The 17749-nt window shown below is 47.2% G+C and overlaps 1 protein-coding gene across 2 annotated transcripts in view; it reads left to right on the top strand.

The window, feature by feature from the left end:
- Lcmt1 (leucine carboxyl methyltransferase 1) overlaps positions 1 to 17516 on the top strand; it is a 32613-nt gene extending 15097 nt beyond the window's left edge. Inside the window, exons 4-11 of one of the 2 annotated variants that reach the window (XM_070004302.1) lie at positions 1689 to 1765; positions 3028 to 3089; positions 6459 to 6561; positions 8637 to 8757; positions 11323 to 11424; positions 13780 to 13871; positions 16329 to 16426; positions 17314 to 17516. In XM_070004302.1, the coding sequence (XP_069860403.1) occupies positions 1689 to 1765; positions 3028 to 3089; positions 6459 to 6561; positions 8637 to 8757; positions 11323 to 11424; positions 13780 to 13871; positions 16329 to 16426; positions 17314 to 17336 (678 nt within the window). In that variant the 3' untranslated portion in view covers positions 17337 to 17516. The remainder of the gene's footprint in view (positions 1 to 1688; positions 1766 to 3027; positions 3090 to 6458; positions 6562 to 8636; positions 8758 to 11322; positions 11425 to 13779; positions 13872 to 16328; positions 16427 to 17313) is intronic. The other variant, XM_070004303.1, reaches the window with a different exon arrangement.
- The last annotated feature ends 233 nt before the right edge of the window (positions 17517 to 17749 follow it).

The raw sequence follows: 17749 nt of genomic DNA, 5'->3' as shown, positions 1-17749 counted from the left end.
GCTGCTCAGGAGGGCCGAGAGCTGAAAATCCCAGATCAAAGCCAACCTCAGGCAGGAAAATCTGTGAGACTCTCATCTCCAACGAGCCACCAGAAAAACCACACGTGGAGCTGTGGCTCCAAGTGGTCAAACACCAGCCGTGAGCAAAAAACAAACAAACAAAAAAAACAACTCAGGGATTGAGCCTAGGCCTTGAGTTCAAGCCCAGAGACAGACAAAAACAAAACAAAACAAAAATCGCCCTGATGCAGAATTGAAAAACACATGACATGACAACAAGCGAAGTGGTAGCCTGTCCCTTGCCCCTGTCCTCGCCTCCCTAGACCTTGCCCCCCCTCTCCCTCTGGCCTCCTTCCCTCCCCCGTCCCCCTTCACCCACTCCCCATTCCCCTGCCCTCCTGGTTGCATTTCCATTTTATTGTAGGTCTGTGAGGCCAGTCATGTGGCAGGAATAGAAGCGTGGCTTGCTTTCCCCCGATGCCTGGCAGGTGCAGATTGAGATAAATGAGAGCGGGTGGCTACAACCTGACCTGCTTAGCTATTGCCTCACTAATCAGCCCACCTGATAAGCGCTTGGTCATCAGAACAGTTGGCCTTTCTCCTACGTGAGAAACCATTGGCCTCCCTGTGGACTCTGTGTTCAGTGCTTGCCTCTGCATTCTTTTAGGATGAGATAACACTAATGAGAACCTTCTACCTAAGGGACCTCATGACTAGGTCTGAGCGCTGTGTGAGTGGGGTCTTCACAGACGGAGGAAATGAAGCTGGCATGGGGGACACAGTTTAGAATCAGCTCATCCAGTGCTAAATCCCTCTCCATCTTTGTACATGGCCCCAGTGGCTGTTCAAGGAGTTCTCTTTGGTGACATCCCCTTGTCTGTGGACCTGTTTGTGTTTGTAAGGAAGCATCCAGAATTGTGGTATAAGGAACCAGCAGATACTGTGTAAGGCCTAAGACCTCTTCTTTGTGTGTGTGTGTGTGTGTGTGTGTGTGTGTGTGTGCTTGAACTCAGGGCTTAGACACTGCCCCTGAGCTTTTGTGCTCATAGCTAGTGTTCTACCACTTGAGTCACAGCACCATTTCCAGCTTTTTAGTAGAAATAAGAGCCTCACAGACTCTCCTTCCCCGGGCTGGCTTCAAACCTAGATCCTCAGATCTCAGCCTCCTGAGTAGCTAGATTTTCAGCATGAGCCACTAGCTCATGTTACTATGGTAACTACTTTATTGTTTCATCCAAAAACTGTTGGTCAGAACTCACATGGATTTCCCCATCTTTTTTTTCTCTCTCTCTCTCTCTCTTTTTTGTCCATTGTGGGGCTTGAACTCAGGGCCTGGGCTCTGTCCCTCAGCCTCTTGGTGCTCACAGCTAGTGCTAGTCTACCACTTGAGCCACAGCTGCACTTACAGTTTTTGAGTGGTTAATGGGAGATAAGAGTCTCACAGGGACTTTTCTGCCTGGGCTGTCTTTGAACCACCACCCTCATATCTCAGCCTCCTGAGTAACTAGGATGACAGGCGTGAGCCACCGGCATCTGGCTCCCTTCCCCTCCTGCACACCATTCCTCTATTCTGTATGAATTATTCTTTAGCTCTAAGTGTTTGCTACATGGCGGGGGGGAGAGTGTGGTGATGATCCATGAATATGTGAGTACAGAAACTGCAGAAATGATTTTGGGTATTCCCCCAGGATGAAGAGCTTCTCCCAAGCAAATATTTTGAAGTCGACTTTCCAGTGATCGTCACCAGAAAGCTGCACAACATCAAGTAAGCCTGGCTGTGCAGGAAGCGGGAGCCTGGGGGCCTGGGAGCCGGCTCTCCGCCTGGCAGGGCAGATGCTAGAGACCTCATTTTTGGGTGTGCTGTCCCCAACCCCCTTTCCACTTTCTTTGGTGCCCCAGGCCTCTCGTCCAGCTTGTTCATGCCGCTTTCAGAGCACAGCGTAGCTTCCCTGTTACTGTCTTGTGCATGCATGTCATTTATTCTTATTCTTATTTATTTATTTTTATTTTCTTTGCATGGGGCTTGGACTCTGGGCCTGGGCGCTGTCCCTGAGCTCTTCAGCTCAAGGCTAGCACTCTACTACTTGAGCCACAGCACCACTTCTGGTTTTCTGGTGGTTGATTGGAGATAAGAGTCTCATAGACTTTCCTGCCCAGGCTGGCTGTAAACTGCAATCCTTAGATCTCAGCTTCCTAAGTAGCTAGGATTACAGGTGTGAGCCACCTGCACCTGGCTTTTTTTTTTTGGGGGGGGGGATGCCAGTACTGGGGCTTGAACTCAGGGCTTAGATACTGTCTCTTAGATGTTTTTGCTCAAGGCTAGCACTCTACCACTTGAGCTATAGCTCCACTTCTAGCTTTTCCTGCCCAGGCTACCTTCGAACTGTGATTCACAGATCTTGGCCCTCCTAAGTAATTAGGATGACAAGCATGAGCCACCAGCCCCTAGCTACTACACTTTTCAGAGTCCAATTCTTGTGTTTATCTATGGTAAAGAACAGCAGTCTCCAAATTTTTGGTGGAGCGTAAACAAGAAAGTAGAGATGCCTCCACGGCATTTCATGTTTGGAAGAGTCTTACTGACTCTCTTGAAGCTGAGTTATTTCATGATCAGTGTGCGATTTGGAGCCCAGTGCTGACCCACTCAGCTGACCTACTCCGAGTCCTGTGTACTAGATTCTTTCTCTCTGAGGGGATGGTCTTTGGGAATGGCTCCTGACTTAGAACAGTAGCAATAGATAATGGTAGAACGTCCCTAAATCTCAAAACTTGAAATCCTAGATGCCTTAGTCTCTGAAGCTTTTTGACTGTCATGTCAGATTAGGGCTGCTTGACCACTAAGATATCTATAAGTAGTTTCAAATCTGAGAAAAATCTAGAACCCATAAAGGTTCTGATCTTAAAGCATAAAGGTCACTGACCCCCCAACATTACCGTGTGGGTAGTCGGCGGCTGCATCTGGGCCACCCATACACTGGAGAGTACACTGATGGGTAACTGATGTTCCTTCTTTTCTGTCTCCCATAGAAACAAGCCTCTCCTGTCCACACCCATTGTAGATCTTAATTCGGAGGCCACTCTGCAGCTGGGCAAGTATCTCCCACCCAACGAGCATGGGGTCTGGCACACAGATCATACTCATGCTCTTCATTTTGTTTTAAAAGATGGTATGCGCTATGACACCGTGAATTCGTCTACATTCATATCATGCTTACCACGAAGGAGATTTTTTTTTTTTTTTTTTTGGTAGGTCATGGGGCTTCAACTCAGGGCCGGATTGCTTTTTTGCTTAAGGCTTAGCACTCTACCAGTTTGAGCCACAGTTTCACTTTTGGTTTTCTGGGGGTTCATTGGAGATGAGTCTCACAGACTCTCCTGCCTGGGTTGGCTTTGAACTGCAATTCTCACATCCTCTAGAATTATAGTACAATATAATATAGCCTCTAGGATTATAGTACGGTAAAGCCATTAGCAGGAATGAGAGGATCTATATACTCTGACATATATACTAGAGGATTGTATTGCTCTAGGATTATAGTGTGAGCCACCAGCACCCAGTGCATGAAGGTGTTGTTTGTTTGTTTGTGTTTGTTTTTTGTTTTTGTTTTTGTCAGTCGTGGGGCTTGAACTGGATGCTGTCCTTCAGCTCTTCAGCTCCAGGTGAATGCTCTACCACTTGAGCCACAGTACCACTTCTGGTTTTCTGGTGGTTAATTGGAGATAAGAATCTCATTGAATTTTCTGCCTGGGCTGGCTTTAGACTTCAATCCTCCGATCTCAGCCTCCTGAGTAGCTAGGATTACCTGTGTGAGCCCCCAGTGCCCAGCAGTCTTGTATGTAATTTTTGATAAACAGTGAATAATTTATGCACAGTTTTGGTAACTTGCTCCTTCCATGTCCTGAATAACCACAACCATCTTTCATGTCAGAGTACATAGACCCCCTCATTCTTGTTAATGGCTTTATAGTACTTCTTTTCTTGGAAAATTCATTATATTTAATGTTTCCTACAAATGGCCATTTAGGTTGTTGCCTTTTTGTGATTTTTCTGTCAAACGACATTGCATAAAAATATGTATATATGCATATTTTCAGGAATTGCTCGTTCAAAGAATTGGTGCCTTCTGAATTTTAATAGCAACAGTCAAATTGCTTTTGAGATTCCTTTGCATTTATGTTCTCAGTAGAGTCGGTGAGAATTTACTTTTCCTGCGTCTGTTCTGGGCTTGCACACTGAACACTGAAATGCTGAAATGCTGTCCTGTTATCTGAACAATTTATATGAACTTTGAGCACCAAGGACATGGCATCTGTCCTTGGTGATTTTTGGACTCCAGTGTACATTTCTATTTTGTTTACTTTGTTCATCTGTTTCATTGCATTACTTCTTTTTCCTTTCTTTTATAGGAACATAGGAACACTTTTGTTTGTTTGTTTGTGGGGTTTAAACTTAGGGCCTGAGCACTGTCCCTGAGCCTCTTTGTGCTCAAGGCTAGCACCCAAGGCATGAGCCACCAGCCCCTGGCTTATAGGAACAGTTTTTAATATCTAGAGAAGGTCTTCGATAAAAGTTCCTTGGAAACTTCTTTTTCAATTGCAGATTTTTTTTTGGTGGTGGTGTTGGTCATGGGCTTGAACCTGGAGCCTGGGTACTGTCCCTGAGCTCATTTGCTCAAGGTTAATGCTCTACCTCTTTCACTACCCCTCCATTTCCAGCTTTTTGGTGGTTCATTACACAGACTTTTCTCAGACTTTTCTGCCTGGGCTGTCTTGAAACCAAAATCCTCAGATCTCCTTCTCCTAGGTAGCTAGAATTGCAGGCATGAGCCACCAGCACCCGCCTAGAATGAGGGTTTTTTATTTTTAGAAAGGAAACCAAATGCTGTTACCTCCCTGCTTCAGACAGTCTACCGAATGTGGCCTACATGCTGCTAGGCCTCCTGAATGTAGCTTCAGCCACTGTAGATGGGGGCCAGCCACACAGATCTGCTGCTGTCCTCATGTGCAGAATGCGCATGCGTGCTCTCCCTCAGCACTGTCCCCTGGGTCTCTCCTCTCTCCTCTCTGCTGGATGGATGCCTCCTTACTGCCTGCCTCTCAGCTCAGCCACTAACCACCTCCTTGGACTACAGATGGCCTCCTGTCCCCTGGGCCTTATGACACACTCTTCCTGTAGCATTTCTACATCATGGGGCTATAAACCCCCATGAGGGCAGGAGCCATGTATTTTCTTTTCTTTTTCTCATTGTTGAGACAGAGTCTTTCTTTATAGCCTAAGCCATCTATCTATAGCCAAACTCAAGATCCTCCTGCCTCAGCCTCCTGAGTGTCGGGATTGCAGACATGCAGCACCATACCCTGCTCAGGGACTGTGTGCTCCAGTTCAGTGCTTTGTGCATAGATCTCAGAAATGACCCAAGAGGTGGACAGAAGGGCAAATTAATCTTTTGTATGGTCCAGAAGGCCACCTGAGGCAGCTTATTACTGTTGAGTAAAGTGTCCTGGGAAAATCTGTGGTCCGAAAAGAACGCTTTGTAATCTTTAAGACTACTTGCCATTGGAGATGCAAGGAACAGGAGTGATGGAATTCAGTCCTGGTCAGCAGTCTTTTTTTTTGTGCTAGTACAGGGGCTTGAACTCAGGGCCTCAGTGCTGTCCTGAACTTTTTTGCTCAAGGATGGTACTTGAGATTTTTGCTTGTTAATTGTTAATTGGCCTTTCCTGTCCAGTCTGGCTTCTATCCTCGATCCTCAGGTCTCAGCCTCCTAGGTAGCCAGGATTACAGGCATAAGCCACTGGACATTACCTGACTTGTTTTTGTTTTTAACAGTGATCATGTTTTGTGTGTGTGTGTGTGTTGTTGTTTTTAATAGTAATTATGGAACATGGATGTTTTACTGAATTTCATATTGCAATAAACACTGAAAAACAATTACACCAATATAATAAAAAATAATTGTACACTTACAAATGCATACTTTTTCCTCCAAAGAAATTTGTTTTCACAGACTTTTAAGTAACAAATGATTTACATAGTCTTCAGATTCCAAAATATGTACAAAACTTTTGACTACAGAAACTGATGTTTTGTGTTATATGTGTGTATATAGATATAGATATAGATGGTGGTATGGGAGCTTGAAGTCAGGCTTGGGCACTGTCCCTGAGCTTTTGTGCTCAAGGCTAGCTCTTTACCACTTGAGCACTTGAGCCACAGCTCTACTTCTGAAGGATTTTTGGTGCTTAATTGGAGATAGAGTCTCAGGGGCTTTCCTTCTGGGCTGGCTTTGTAGTATAACCCTGAGATCCCAGCCTCCTAGTTGCTAGGATTATAGGCATGAGCCACTGGTACCTGGCTAAGACCATTGCTTTAATTTGAGAAAGCCATCTGCCTTCACACTGTGGTTGTTTTCCTGAAAGATTTCTGCTAAAATGATCGTCTTTTCTTGCACTTGCAGACGGGCACATGCTGGATTCAAAGAGATATGCCATTATTGGAGCCGATCTCCGGGACCTATCAGAGCTAGAAGAGAAACTAAAGAAATGTAACATGAATACACAGTGAGATCTTTTTTTTAAACCTCTTATGCATCTGTGAGTTGCTGCTAGCAGTGAGATGTGACTGGCCAAAGCCTCAGCCTCATCCCAACTCCCTCATTTAGTATAAAAGTTTCTCATGTCTTGGCTCCTCAGAGTGATTTTCTAACATTTGTAGACCTTGCTGTTTCTTAAGCCTGCTGCCATATCAGATTCACCTGTATTGTTATTATTATTATTATTATTATTTTATTGTTATTATTTTATACTGGTCCTGGGGCTTGAACTCAGAGCCAGAGCACTGTCCCTTAGTTTTTTCTCTCAAGGCTAGCACTCTATCACTTGGGACACAGCTCCACATCTGGCTTTTTGGTGGTTTATTGGTGATAAGAGTCTCAAGGACTTTCAGCCTGAATACCTAGGATTACAGGACCTGGATACCTTTTGGTTTTAAAAAATACTGATTGGTGCCCAATATGAGCAAAGTTTGAAAGAAGATAATCATATGGACAGAAACATAATTACAACATATAAGGAAAGAATTAGCATCTTAGAAGGTGTGAAAAAACATGTCTGTAATCTGTTCATCAATGTGGTGGTGATCTTTGTGCTCTTTACCTGTTCACCTTAGAATCATCCTCTGGGTTACCCTTGCTAGGACTTGCAGGCCAGTCCACCGGTCCCATGTTAGAACTGGCTCTAATCGATCCATTGATCCAGTGCCATCGCTCCAGCTTTATTTTCTGAGTCTTTGTCTCAGTGAGTGCTCAGAAGCAGGGTCATTGCTATGGTTTGGATCCATACTATGGCCCATGTGTTAAAGGTTGGTCTTCTGTTAAAGGTTGGGACATGGTGGAGCCTTTAAGAGGTGGAGCCTAGCAGGAGGTCTTCAGGTCATTGAGGGTGGGTCTTTGAAGCTCTTTCCTCTGGGTTTCACATCTAGTGTCCCTTCTCTGCCATTCATTTCCTAAACTTATGTGCTGCCAGGCCAGAGGCCCAGAAGCAACAGGGCCAACCAATTGTGCTTTTCCTACTTCTCAGTTTGTCAATGGCTCTGTGTCTGGCATATCTGTTTCTTGCAGTCTGTGCTGGGGATGGAACCCAGGGCCTGGCAGATGCTAGGCAAGTGTTCTACACCAAACCACCCCCACCCTCCACCCCCTACTGTTTATGGTGAAAGCTTATATGTGTATACTGTATATGGTGAAAGCTTATATAGGAAGAATTGGGTCCTGTTAAATAAACACCCATATTTCCTCTGAACCAATCACCACTGAACACTCCCAAATGCCATGGTTTGAAACAACTCATAATACAGTTGTTCCAGATTCCGTGACTTAGCATTTGGCTTGGGGTTAAGCTGGGTGGTTCTTCTTCTGGGGGCCAGGAATATCTGGGGGCATGCCGTTGGGGGAGGGAGTCATGGCTGTGGACAGTGGACAGGGAGCCGAGGATATGCAGCTGGGATGCCTCATTCTCTTCCTTTGCCAGGCTGCCTGACTTCATTCACTTAGGGTTTCAGGTTTCTTTCTTTCTTTTTTTTTTTTTTGGTCCAGTCGTGGGGCCTGAACTCTGGGCCTGGGCACTGTCCCTCAGCTCTTCAGCTCAAGGCTAGCATTCTACCACTTGAGCCACAGCGCCACTTCCGGCTTTTTTCTTTTTGCTTATGTGGTGCTGGGGAATCGAACCCAGGGCCTCAGGCATGCAAGGCAAGCGCTCTACCACTGAGCCAACTTCCCAGACCTCAGGGTTTCAGGTTTCTGAGGGCAGCAAGAGAACAAGGGCAAGTGCGTGAGTGATTTCTGAACTCCCACTTATCTCACATTTGCTCCTGCCCTATTGGCCAGGCGCATCGGTGGGCGGGACCTCATCATCATGAGTGTGCTGGCACATTGCTCACCTCTTCTCAGTTCTGAACGTAGAGCTGCAATGGCTTTGCCCTTGGATCACACATGTGGGTTGGTGCTGTGCTTGCTGAGTCTTTCTGGGTTTTCCTGCAATACAACCTACCAAAAAATAAACGCAACCTGTGTGTAAGTAGAGGGTCCTGACTTGGTAAAAACACATTTATACTCCTTTTGTTTGTCTGTTTTCTTAAGATTGCCAACACTCCTGATAACTGAATGTGTGCTGGTTTACATGACCCCTGAGCAGTCAGCAAACCTCATCAAGTGGGCAGCTAATACTTTTGAGACGGCCATGTTCATAAACTATGAACAGGTAAGAGGAACACAGGAGAGATGGAGTCTGCCCAGGGGTCCCAGGTGGCTCTCTCTATTATTGTCAGTTGTAGGGCTTGAACTCAGAGCTTGGGGACTATTCCTGAGCTCTTTTTGCTCAAGGCTAGTGCTCTACCACTTTGAGCCACAGCTCCATTTCTGGTTTTGGGGTGGTTCATTGGAGATAAGAGTCTCATGGACTTTCCTGCCTGGGCTGGCTTTGAACTGTGATCCTCAGATCTCAGCTTCCTGAGTAGCTAGGATTGCAAGCCTCTAGCACCTGGCCCTTATTTATTTTATTTTATTATTATTATTATTATTATTATTATTTTTTGGTCCAGTCGTGGGGCCTGAACTCTGGGCCTGGGCGCTGTCCCTCAGCTCTTCAGCTCAAGGCTAGCGCTCTACTGCTTGAGCCACGGTGCCACTTCCGGTTTTTTCTTTTTTGCTTATGTGGTGCTGAGGAATCGAACCCAGGGCCTCGTGCATGCAAGGCAAACGCTCTACCACTGAGCCACCTTCCCAGCCCTATTACTATTTTTTTGAATTCAGGGCCTGGACACTGTCCCTGAGCTCCTCTGTGCTCAAGTCTAGCGCTCTACCACTTGAGCCCCAGTACCACTTCTGACTTTTTCTGTGTATGTGGTACTTAGGAATCAAACCCAGGGCTTCATGCATACTAGGCAAGTACTCTATCACTAAGCCACATTCCCAGCCCCTGATTTTATTTTTGAAAATTTTCTTTTATTTCAGTACAGGTAAGAGCAATAAAGAGACTTGGCCCATGCCATGTCATTATAAATAGATTTACAGGCACACACTGGGATCTTTTCCTGTCCAGCTTCAGTCCAGGCCTAGGCTCCTGGCTTTTCTCTCTCTCTCTCCTCTTTCTTTCTCCTCTCTCCTCTCTCCTCTCTCCTGTCTCCTCTCATCTCTCTCTCTCTTTCTCTCATCTCTCTCTCTTGCTGTCTTTCTTTTTCGCTGGTTCTGGGGCTTGAACTCTGAGCCAGGGTGCTGTTCCTGGACTTTTGTGTCCAAGCCTAGTGCTTGAGCCATGGCTCTCTTTCTGATTTTTTGTGGGATTTTTTTGTCGGTCGTGGGGCCTGAACTCTGGGCCTGGGCACTGTCTCCCAGCTCTTCAGCTCAAGGCTAGCACTCTACCACTTGAGCCACAGCGCCACTTCGGGCCTTTTTCTGTTTGTGGTGCTGAGGAATCGAACCCAGGGCCTCATGCATGGGAGACAAGCACTCTACCACTGAGCCACCTTCTCAGCCCTTTTTTGTGGTTAATTGGAAATAAGAGTCTCACAGCCTTTTTATGCCCAGGCTGACTTCAAACTGTGATCCTCAGCTCTCAGCCTGAGTAGCTAGGATTATAGACGTGAGCCACTGGCGCCCAGCTTTCCTCCTCCTTTTTATGGGAGCCTTACTCTGTCATCCTTCATCCTGGGAAAACAATGCCAGCAGTGCTGGCCTCTGCCTTCTCTTGAGATGTGAACGCATCCTGACCACCCATCCATGCATTCGGCATGCAGCCCTGGGGAATAGGACCCCTCTCCCACACAGTTCCAGCATGCTCTGCAAACAAGCATGTGTCAGGCCTTGTATGTGAGTGCCGGGCCTTCACTTCAGAACTGGCCTGGGAGCCAGCCAGTGTGCAGCGTGCAGACCACAGCTGCCCCTCACCTGCTCTGCCTCCCACCCCACCCCCCACTGGTCCAGGAGTCACTGGACTTATCAGTAGTTTTCTAGCCAGCGCAGCTTCATCAGAAACCTCACATCATGTGTTCCCACGCCCCTTACTGCCTTCTGTTCTTTCTCAATAGTTTAGAATGACAATGCTTATTAGATTTTTGTCTACTCTGTGCTGGGCACTGTTCTATGAGGTTTTTTGTTTTGGGTTTTTTTTTGTTGTTGTTGTTTTGGTTTGGTTTTGTAGTAATGCTGGTGTTTGAACTCAGGGCCTGAGTGCTGTCCCTGAGCTCTTTCACTCAAGGCTAGTACTCTATCACTTAAGCCACAGCTCCACTTCTGGCTTTTTGCTGTTAAATTGGAAATAAGAATCTCCTGGATACTGGGTGCCAGTGGCTCACACCTGTAATCCTAGCTACTCAGGAGGTTGAGATCTAAGGATCACGGTTCAAAGCCAGTCTGAGCAGGAAAGTCTGTAAGACTCTTATCTGCAATAAACCACCAGAAAACCAGAAGTGAGACTCCGGCTCAAGTGGTATAGTGCTAACCTTGAGCTGAACAGCATCCAGGCCCAGAGTTCAAGCCCCACAACTGACCAAAAATAGTAATAATAAGGAAGTGGCACTGTAGCTCAAGTGTTAGAGCGCTAGCTTTGAGCTGAAGAGCTGAGGGACAACGCTCAGGCCCAGAGTTCAAGCCCCATGACCGACCAAAAAAAAATAATTCTCACAGACTTTCCTGTCCAGGTTCTCACCATACCCTGATCCTCAGACCTCAGCTTCTTGAGAAGCAAGGGATTCAAGTGGTAGTGTAGTCTGTGTATTTAAGAAACAGACACGCGCAGGGATGTCTGACGTGGCGTCTCCTTCCCCAGGTGAACATGGATGATCGGTTTGGGCAGATCATGATTGAAAACCTCCGGAGACGGCAGTGCGACCTGGCAGGAGTGGAAACCTGCAAGTCATTAGAGTCTCAGGTCAGAGAGTGGGGATCGGGACGTCCACGTGTACCGTGGCCAGCTCGGACCGGGCTTGCTCCCTGGCAGGTGATGTGATAGGAGAAGCCCTGCAGCCCTGCCAGCCCCAGCAGCTGGGGCTCCCCAGGCTAAGAAAGCCAAAGTCCAGACACACCTCTTCCTCCAAGGAAAAACACATCTACATTCCCTGCACCCCTGTCGTACAAATCTATTACTATTATTATTACCATTATTATTTTGTATCAGTTTTGAGGGTCTGGATGCTGTTCTTGAGCTTTTTTTTTTTTTTTGCTCAAGACTAGCACTCTACCACTTGAGCCACAGCTCCACTTCTGGCTTTTTTGCTGGTTAGTTGAAGATCACAGTCCTAGGGATTTTCCTGCCCAGGCTGGCTTCGAACTGTGATCCTCAGATCCCAGCCTCCAATTTTAGCCAAGATTACGGGCATCAGCCACCGGTGCCTGGCTGCAAATCTATTTTTTAATTTTTTTTTGCAGGGGAGGGTCTTCTCTTTTTGGTGCTGGGGACTGAACCCAGGATGTTGTACTTGCTATATTCTAGCCCTGCAAATCTAATTGTTAAGATGCAATTCCAAACTAGGGCTTGAACTTAGGACCTGGGCCCTGTCCCTTAGGTTTTTCACTCAAGGCTGGTGCTCGACCCCTTGAGTCACACCTCGACTTCTGGCTTTTTGTTGATTAATTGGAGATATAAGTCTCATGGACTTTCCTGCCACGGTTGGCTTCAAATGTTGGTCCTCAGATCTCCATCTTCTGAATAGCTAGGATTATAGGTGTGAGCCACCTAGGCCAGGTAGGAAGTCTTTTTTTGGTCATGCAAAGTTTTAAACATAAAGGTTTAAGAATTAGGTGCAGTCTGAGGCTGGGAAGGTGGCTCAGTGGTAGGGTGCTTGTCTCCCATGCATGAGGCCCTGGGTTCTATTCCTCAGCATGACACAAACAGAAAAGGCTGGAAGTGGCACTGTGGTTCAAGTGGTAGAGCGCTAGCCTTGAGCTGAAGAGCTGAGGGACAGCGCCCAGGCCTAGAGTTCGAGCCCTACAACTGACCCCCCCCCCCCATATCCCACCAGCCAGCTTGAGTAATTGCTAACATTCTGTCAATATTGTTTCAGGTGGCCTCTGCAGACTATTTCAGGCAAATCCCAGACTGTACCTGTGTACTCAGGCTGTAACTGTGGTCCCTGTAAGGACTTTCTCCCTCTAGGATGACCACATTCTTGATTTTTTACACTAGCAAAAGTCACAGTAATGCCATTGCTTCCCAAACCCCGTAGCTTTCCTTGGTTCTCTCTCTCTCTCTCTCTCTCTCTCTCTCTCTTTTAACCAGTTCTGGGACTTGAACTCAGGGCCTGGGCACTGTTCCTGAGCTTCTTTTGCTCAAGACTAGCACTCTACCACTTCGGGCTTTTTCTGTTTATGTAGTACTGAGAATTCAAACCCAGGGCTTCATGCTTTCTAGGCAAACACTCTACCACTGAGCCACATTCCCAGCCCTTCCCTTGGTTCTTTTAAAACACTGCTTATAAGCTGGGTACTGTGGCTCATACCTATAATCCTAGCTACACAGGAAGCTGAGATCTGAAGTTCGCAGTTCCAAGCCACTCCAGGCAGAAAAGTCTATGAGGCTTTTATCACTAGTTAACCAGCAAAAAGCCAGAGGTGGAGGTGTTGGCTCAAGGGGTAGAGTGCCAGGCTTGAGTGAAAACACTAAGCAAGGGAGCAAGGTCCTGAGTGCAGGTCTCAATACTAAAATCCCAACACTTTAGGAATGAAGTGCTGGAGTGAGGATCCATCATGAGCCAGTTATTGCTATGTCACTGATATCTCTTTAAATCTGCACTAAAAAAAAAAAATCTGGGCCCCAGTGGCTGATACCTGTAATCCTAGCTACTCAGGAGGCTGAGATCTGAGGATTGTGGTTCAAAGCCAGCCCAGGCAGGAAAGACCATGAAACTCTATCTCCAATAAACCACCAGAAAACCAGAAGTAGCACCATGGCTCAAGTGGTAGCGCACTAGCCTTGAGCAAAAGGAGCCCAGAGACAGCGCCCAGGCCCAGAGTTCAAGCCCCAGGCCTGGCAAACAAACAAACAAAAAAAACAACTGTGGCTCATGGAAAAGTCTCCTCCTTTGATTTTCCCTAAATACACTTTAGTGAGTTTTCCCCTCACAGTAACAATGGGTGTTCAGTACAGAAATCTGGCGAATGGGAAGAAGGAAGACCAGAGGCGCAGAATGGGCTTTGGAAGGAGGGGAACATCCTGGTGGGTATTGGGGTCTCAGCTCTTGCTATTCAGGGCCTGTGCAGCTGTGTGTTTCTCTTCCCTGCCTTTCAGAAAGAGCGCCTCCTGCTGAACGGGTGGGAGACGGCCTCAGCCCTGAACATGATGGAGTTGTACAGCAGGCTGCCGCGTGCCGAGGTGAACAGGTACGGCCAGTGTGACAAACAGGCTCAGGCTTGAGTCCAGGTCCTCCAGTATGAAGTACAGCTTTCTGTGTATGTACCAGGGCTTGAACTCGGGACCTGGGCTCTGTCCCTGAACTTTTCCCCTCAATGCTGGTGCTCACCCCTTGAGCCACACCTCCACTTCCAGCTTTCTTGGGAGGTTATTTGGAGGTAAGAGTCTCACAGATGAAGCGGGGCACAGGTGGTTCACACCTTTTTATCCAAGCCACCCAGGAGGCTGAGATTTGAGGATTGAAGTTCAAAGCCAGCCCAGGTAGGAAAGTCCATGAGACCCTTACCTCCAGTTAATCAACAAAAAGCCAAAAGTGGAACTGGATACTAGTCACTAATCCTAGAGCATTAGCCTTGTGTGAAAAATCTCAAGGACAGCGTCCAGGCTCCGAGTTCAAGCCCCAGGTCTGGCACGAAAAGAAATAATCTCACAGACTTTCATGCTTGAGATGGCTTTAAATCAAGAGCCTCCGATTTCAAGCCTCCTGGGTAGCTAGGATTCCAGGTGGGAGCCACTGGTGCCCATCCAGACTTGTTTTGAAAACAAGGGGAACATTGGTAGCCCCTTAGCTATCAGCTGAGATAAAGGTTATGCAACAAGTAGATTATTTTAGTCAGGAGACACAATAACACCTGGGAAATTCCCAGACCCATGTCTGCTATGGAAAACTTGTATAATCTCTGTTTTGAGAAGGAAGAAAAAAAATACTTTTTTTTTTTTTTGGACACAGGGTTTTATTCCGTTGCTCTCACAATCCTCTTGCTTCTGCCTCCACGAGGCCGCAGGGATTACAGGCTTGCACCACTACGCCTGGCAGGCGGCCTGTCCATTTCTAAACGCATGTCTTCCTCATCATAAAATTACGTTTACCCTGTGCATCGTGATACAGATCTATAGGTCCAGCACTCAGGAGCTTGAGGCAGGAGACTCATGAGTCACACACAGGTCAGCGTGGATCACTATGCAGAGACGGCGCATGTGCACGTCAAGTTGGGCCCTACAGGTGTGGCTCAAGTGGTAGAGCTCCCACCCGACAAGCACAGAACCCTGAGTTCAAACTGCATTGACAACACACGTACAAAAAGTTGAAACACCTTTTCTCTCCTGTGCCTGCACAGATACTCCTATGTAGATTGTAGACTTGTGCTTGTTTTGTTTTGTTGGTTGTGGGGCTTGAACTGTCCCTCAGCTCCTCATCTCAAGGCAAGCACTCTACCACTTGAGCCACAATGCCAGTTCTGGTTTTCTGGTGGTTAATTGGAGAGTAGAGTCTCACAGACTTTCCTGCCTGGGCTGGCTTTGAACCGCGATCCTTAGAGCTCAGCCTCCTGAGTAGCTAGGCGTGAGCCACCAGCACCTGGCAATTTTCACTTTCTTGTTGTCCTTTTAGTTCCGTTCCCTGATTCTTTTATTCTAGGTTTATAAACAGGAGCCAGGAAGTAAATCTTAGGGTGACTTGTGCCTTTTAAATCAACTTATTTATACCCCACATACTGGTCTCGAACTTGCCCTCCATCCCCGCCACCCCCATTTTGGTTTTTGCTCAAGGCTAGTGCTCTGCCACTTGAAGTTCAGCTCCAACTTCCAGCTTTTTGGGGTAGTTAATTGGAGATAAGAGTCTCCCAGACTTTCCTGCTCAGGTTGGTTTCAAACTTTGATCTTTTAGTAGCTAGGACTACAGTTGTGAACCTCTGGAACCTGGATTTTGGATCTTTTTTTTTTTTTTTTTGCCAGTCCTGGGGCATGAATTTAGGGCACTGTCTCTGAGCTTCTTTTGCTCAAGTTAGCACTCTGCCACTTGAGCTACAGCACCAGTTTTTGTGTTTATGTGGTACTGAGGAATTGAACCCAGGACCTCATGCATGCTGAACAAGTGCTCCACCATTAAGCCACATTCCCAGCCCTTTTTGGGTCTTTTGAGACATGGTCTGGCTGTGTGGCCCAGGCTGGCTTCAGGATCCTTCTGCCTTCACTTTCTAAGTGCTAGATTATCACTATGCATCATTACACTCGGCCTATTGTTTTCCTTTCAATGCACCAGTGGCTTATGCCTATAATCCCAGGAGGCTGAGTTAATGGTTCAAAGCTAGCTTGGCAGACAAATCTCAGTGACTCTTATCTCCAGCTAATCAGAAAAAGAATCCAGAAATGGAGGTGTGGCACAAGTGGTAGAATGCCAATGGTTAGCAGAAATGCCGAGTGAGATAGTGACAAGGCCTGATTTCAATACACACACACACACACACACACACACACACACACACACACACACAAATTATACCCACCACACCATGCATTAGTATTTCGTTTCATAGCTAGTTTCTCGTCACCTACTACATCATGCACACTGCTCCTTCTCAGTCTGTATGGAAACCACCTCCATGTTTAACTGATGCTACGTTTCCCTGATCTGATTTCTGGCACAGAATAGAGTCCCTGGAATTCCTGGATGAAATGGAGCTCCTGGAGCAGCTCATGCAGCATTACTGTCTGTGCTGGGCGACCAAAGGAGGACAGGAACTTGGTAGGCAATCCAATCCACCCTCTGCGGCCGGGAGCCAGCCAGGGGGCCCTTCCCTCTCCGAGGGCAAGGGGCATGCCGGGAAGCCCTGTGTTCATGGATCACGAGTGTAGCCCTGGGACTCGGCTCTGTTCTTCTCAGTTTGTAGCACAGCGGTCAGAAGAGCTCTTTTTTTCTTTTTCTTTTTTTGTGTATGAGTGCTGGTAAAGGGGCTTGAACTCAGAGCCTTGCGCTTTTTCTTGGCTTTTTCACTCAGGGCTGGTGCTCTACCATTGTGCCACACCTCCACTTCCAGCCTTTTGCTGGTTGGTTACTTGGGAGATAAGAGTCTCACAGACTTTCTTGCCCAGACTGGCTTCAAACTGTGACCCTCAGATCTCAGCCTCCTGAATGGATAGGATTAAGATAGGATTACAGGTGTGAGCCACCAACACCCAGCTCTCAGTCCTTTTTAAAAATCATCCATAAACAATATCCTTTTTTTTTTGGTCAGTCTTGGGTCTTGAACTCTGGGCCTGGGCGCTGTCCCTCAGCTGTTCAGCTCAAGGCTAGCGCTGTACCACTTGAGCCACAGCACCACTTGTGGTTTTCTGGTGGTTAATTGGAGATAAGAGTTTCATGGCTTTTCCTGCCCAGGCTGGCTTTGACCCACGATCCTCAGATCTCAGCCTCCTGAGTAGCTAGCATCACAGGTGTGAGCCACCAATGCCCGGCCATAAATGGTATCTTGTGCCACCTCTGTTCCTCTGAAGAACCTCAGCAGAGCTGCAGTGCTGAGGTCTGCTGGTGACAAGCGCTGGCCCAGCGGGCCCCACGGTGCCGCATTCTCCTCTGCGTGTCTTTGCTCTCTGCTGAGCCTCTGACAGAATCGTGTCTCCTCTGCCCCTCAGGTTTAAAGGAGATAACCTGTTGATCTGTTGAAGGCTCGTGCTGAACCAGAAGCCGAAGCCTCCCGGATCTGAGCCAGGCTTCCTGACGGATGGGCAGGCCGAGTCCCCCTCATCTCCTCCCACTGTCTGAGCATCCTTGATTCCAAAGGCCATTGTTCCTGTTGACGTATATCATTGTTTAAATAAATCTCATTTGCCAATTGCCTGTGTGTTGCATCCATGTTGATTGGATGCCATTCTGGGCTCCTCAGGATGAGCCAGAGTTTGCTTCCATGGCAGCTAAAGCCAAAGATCCTGAATCCTATTCTAACCTTGAGTCTGTATAGCTCATGACTTTGAATCCATCTGGGCATTTACTCCCGTATGTATTCTTTTGTGTGTGTGTGTGTGTGTGTGTGCGCGTGCTGGTACTTGGGTTTGAACTCAGGTCCTTGTG

Source organism: Dipodomys merriami, unplaced genomic scaffold (assembly GCF_024711535.1).
Source record: "Dipodomys merriami isolate MVZ:Mamm:240054 unplaced genomic scaffold, mDipMer1.0.p SCAF_62, whole genome shotgun sequence".
In the NCBI taxonomy this organism is placed as follows: Eukaryota; Metazoa; Chordata; class Mammalia; order Rodentia; family Heteromyidae; genus Dipodomys; species Dipodomys merriami.
The sequence above is the reverse complement of the archived record's forward strand: the minus strand, read 5'-3'. Positions and strand labels throughout refer to the sequence as shown.